The sequence below is a fragment of the Neovison vison genome, chromosome 6 (assembly GCF_020171115.1).
Source record: "Neovison vison isolate M4711 chromosome 6, ASM_NN_V1, whole genome shotgun sequence".
NCBI lineage: Eukaryota > Metazoa > Chordata > Mammalia > Carnivora > Mustelidae > Neogale > Neogale vison.
Window position 1 is genome coordinate 211,411,148 of NC_058096.1, and position 3,582 is coordinate 211,414,729.

Here is a 3,582-nt window from a genome sequence, read left to right on the forward strand (position 1 = left end):
CCCTCTGCCTACCTCTCCTCTGGCTTGGGCATGCTCTCTCTCTCTCTCTCTCTCTCTCTCTCTCTGACAAATAAATACAATAATTTTTAAAACAAAACCAACAAACAAATGAAAAACCTTGAGCAAGACATACCTCAGCTTCCTGACACATTTTCCAGATGATTAGGAATTTCATACTTGTAAATTAAGAGATATCATTTGGTCCCTTAGTGTGAAGCTTTTGTTATTTATAAGAAATATATTTAGAATTTTTGCACTATTTTAATTATTTTGGAATAAAAAAGTAAACAGATTCTTCCTTGTATTGTGCAGAATGCACGAAAACTTGCAAACTTTTTTTTTAGCCCAGTGAGAAACATTTCAGGCTTCTGACCCCCTGAATTTGTCAAAGCATAAATGTGTTTTAAACACTGATGTAGTCATTTTACATTAGCAATAGAAAGGAAGATGTGGTCCATATACACTATGGAGTATTATGCCTCCATCAGAAAGGATGAATACACAACTTTTGTAGCAACATGGACGGGACTGGAAGAGATTATGCTGAGTGAAATCAGTCAAGCAGAGAGAGTCAATTATCATATGGTTTCACTTATTTGTGGAGCATAACAAATAGCATGGAGGACAAGGGGCATTAGAGAGGAGAAGGGAATTTGGGTAAATTGGAAGGGGAGGTGAACCATGAGAGACTATGGACTCTGAAAAACAATCTGAGGGGTTTGAAGTGGCGGGGGGGTGGGAGGTTGGTGTACCAGGTGGTGGGTATTATAGAGGGCACAGCTTGCATGGAGCACTGGGTGTGGTGAAAAAATAATGAATAATGTTTTTCTGAAAATAAATAAATTGGGAAAAAAAGAAACTGAATACAAACATTTAATCCAATAAAATTTTGCTCAGGAAACTAAGCTTAAGCAATCTTAGGAACTTGTTCTGTCCTATGACAATTGACCATGTAGAATCTCCCTCAAAAAGAATTTTTTCAGAGCCCTCTTTATATCTTTGTTCCTCAGGCTGTAGATGAAGGGGTTCAGCATGGGTGTGACCACCGTGTACATCACTGAGGCCACTGCACTTGCGTGGGAGCTCTGGGTAGCAGCAGAGCTAAGATACACACCTAGCATTGTACAATAAAATAATGAGACAACAGAAAGGTGAGATGCACAGGTAGAAAATGCTTTATACTTGCCCCTAGCTGATGATATTCCACGTATGGAGGAAACAATTTTAGAATAAGAGTAAAGAATCCCAGCAAAAGGACCACCACCCAGCAGGACAGCTGCAAAATACATCATCAAATTATTAAGGAAGGTATCAGAACAGGCAAGTTGGACCATCTCATTGAGTTCACAAAAAAAGTGAGGGATTTTCACCTCTGTACAGAAGGAAAGTCGCAACATCATTAAACTTTGCAACAAGGAATTCAGGATGCACATGATCCAGGACAACAGAACCAGCAGTCCACAGAACCGGGGTTTCATGATGACTGTGTAGTGTAGGGGGTGACAGATGGCCACATAGCGATCATAGGCCATCACACTCAGGAGAAAGACGTCCAACACAGCAAAGAGTATGAAAAAATAAATCTGTGTGACACAGCCTGCAAAGGTTATGACTTTACTTTCTGTCTGTATATTCATCAGCATCTTAGGGACAGTGGTGGAAGTGGAAAAGATGTCTACAAAGGACAGGTTGGCCAGGAAGAAGTACATGGGAGTGTGGAGGTGGGAATCAGAGCAGACAGTCAGGATGATGAGCAGGTTTCCAACCACCGTGATCAGGTACATGGAGAGGAAAAGCCCAAATATTAAGGGCTGCAGTTCTGGTTCCTCTGAAAATCCCAGAAGAAGAAACTCTGAAATTTGTGTATCATTGCTGGGTTTCATGTGGTAGAGGTGACTTCAAGGACAGAGGCAAACAGCTTGATTAATTTTCATGTGCTTGTATTGCTCACAGATTTAAAATGTTACCTTTTGAATTTTGTAGTCTAAATATTCATTTTAATATTTTGCACATGGTTATGGTCCAATTCAGGTGAGCACCTGCACCACAATAATTATGGAATTTTTCTTCCAATCACTTAATTTACTAAAGTCCATGTATTCTACACTTTCAAGTAAAAAATTATTTCAAATCCCAGAAATACAAATTAAGTCCTGGCCATGATTTAAACATTTTCTAGGTGATGAGTATAGGGTGCTAAGGGAAAAAATTCCCTATCACTAAATAATGGAGAAGGAATCCATTAACAAATAAGAAAATAAATAGCCTTTCAGAGAGTGGCAGATGGTATAAAGAAAAGGAAAACACTCTGAAAAACAATCTGAGGGGTTTGAAGTGGCGGGGGGTGGGAGGTTGGGGTACCAGGTGGTGGGTATTATAGAGGGCACAGATTGCATGGAGCACTGGGTGTGGTGAAAAATAATGAATACTGTTTTTCTAAAAATAAATAAATTGGAAAAAAAGAAAAGGAAAACAGGGATAAAGCAAAGAGTGAATAGGGCATGATATTTTCATGGGTATATAAGCCAATTCTGTGAACAAGGTGACATTGCCACAAAAATCTCAATTAAGAGATGGAGGCAGATCTAGGATTATGGAGGAAGTGTGTACCTGGCAGAGGTAATGGCCAGTGCAAAGGCCTTGAGGATGGTACTTGTTCCCAACTGTTCAAGTCAAAAAGCGAAGCCAGCGCTACAAGGGGAATGAGCAGGAGGGAGCCTGAGGAGAGAAGTCCTCAGACACACCGAGGAGAGAAGTAACCTCTCTTTTACCTCTGAAACCTCAAGGCACAGGGACTTCCTTGTCCCCACTGCCTCTCCCACTGTATTCATCGTGTTGCAAAGGCATCTCATGAATTGAACCAGATCCTCTTCTTAGTGGCCTCTCTTGATTGAATGCTGGCCCCTGTGTTTTGTCACTTTGGGAGTTATGAGTCCTGGCACCTTGTTGTGGGGACAGTTCATACTCTACAAGTTACATACACACACACACACACACACACACACACACACCACCATCCTCTCCTGGTTTGTGTTAGTCCCTTGTCTTTCTCTGTCCCTGCCATCTCGATTGTGCCAGGAATGAATTCAACCCACATAGGCCATATCAGTGAACTTTCCCCTGCAAAACGCAAAGTTGCCAATCCTTAAGCCTCTCATGGATAAATAATATATTTAAATATTAAAATACATGCATAAACAATGAATTCTGTTACACTGAAAAGAAATTTTAAAAATGCCTAAATGTATATATACATGTGCCTCTGTGTGTGTGTGTGTGTGTGTGTGTGTGTATTCTCAAAATTGAGCAATGGGTTAAACAAACACTCCACAAGACGAAGTATACATAACACAATGAAAGTTGGGTGTTTATATATCAAGCATAGAAGACTTATTTTTCATGTACCTCTTGCATCATTTCTGGCCAATTAATTTCTATGTGGTCTGGTAGGGGATGGGGTTAGTCCCTTTCTCCCTTCTCTATGTGGCATATTTTCTTGATATTCTTGAGCTTTGGGTATACATCTCTCTTTTTTGAACCCAGTGGGCACACTCTAATCATCATTCTGGATTTCACCCAATA

The 3,582-nt window shown here is 40.2% G+C and overlaps 1 protein-coding gene across 1 annotated transcript; it reads right to left on the reverse strand.

The window, feature by feature from the left end:
- Nucleotides 1-935: 935 nt before the first annotated feature.
- LOC122910707 (olfactory receptor-like protein OLF4) lies at nt 936-1,883 on the reverse strand. Its single transcript, XM_044255323.1, has one exon. The coding sequence runs from the start codon at nt 1,881-1,883 to the stop codon at nt 936-938; it is 948 nt and encodes a 315-aa protein (XP_044111258.1).
- Between the last annotated feature and the right edge of the window lie 1,699 nt (nt 1,884-3,582).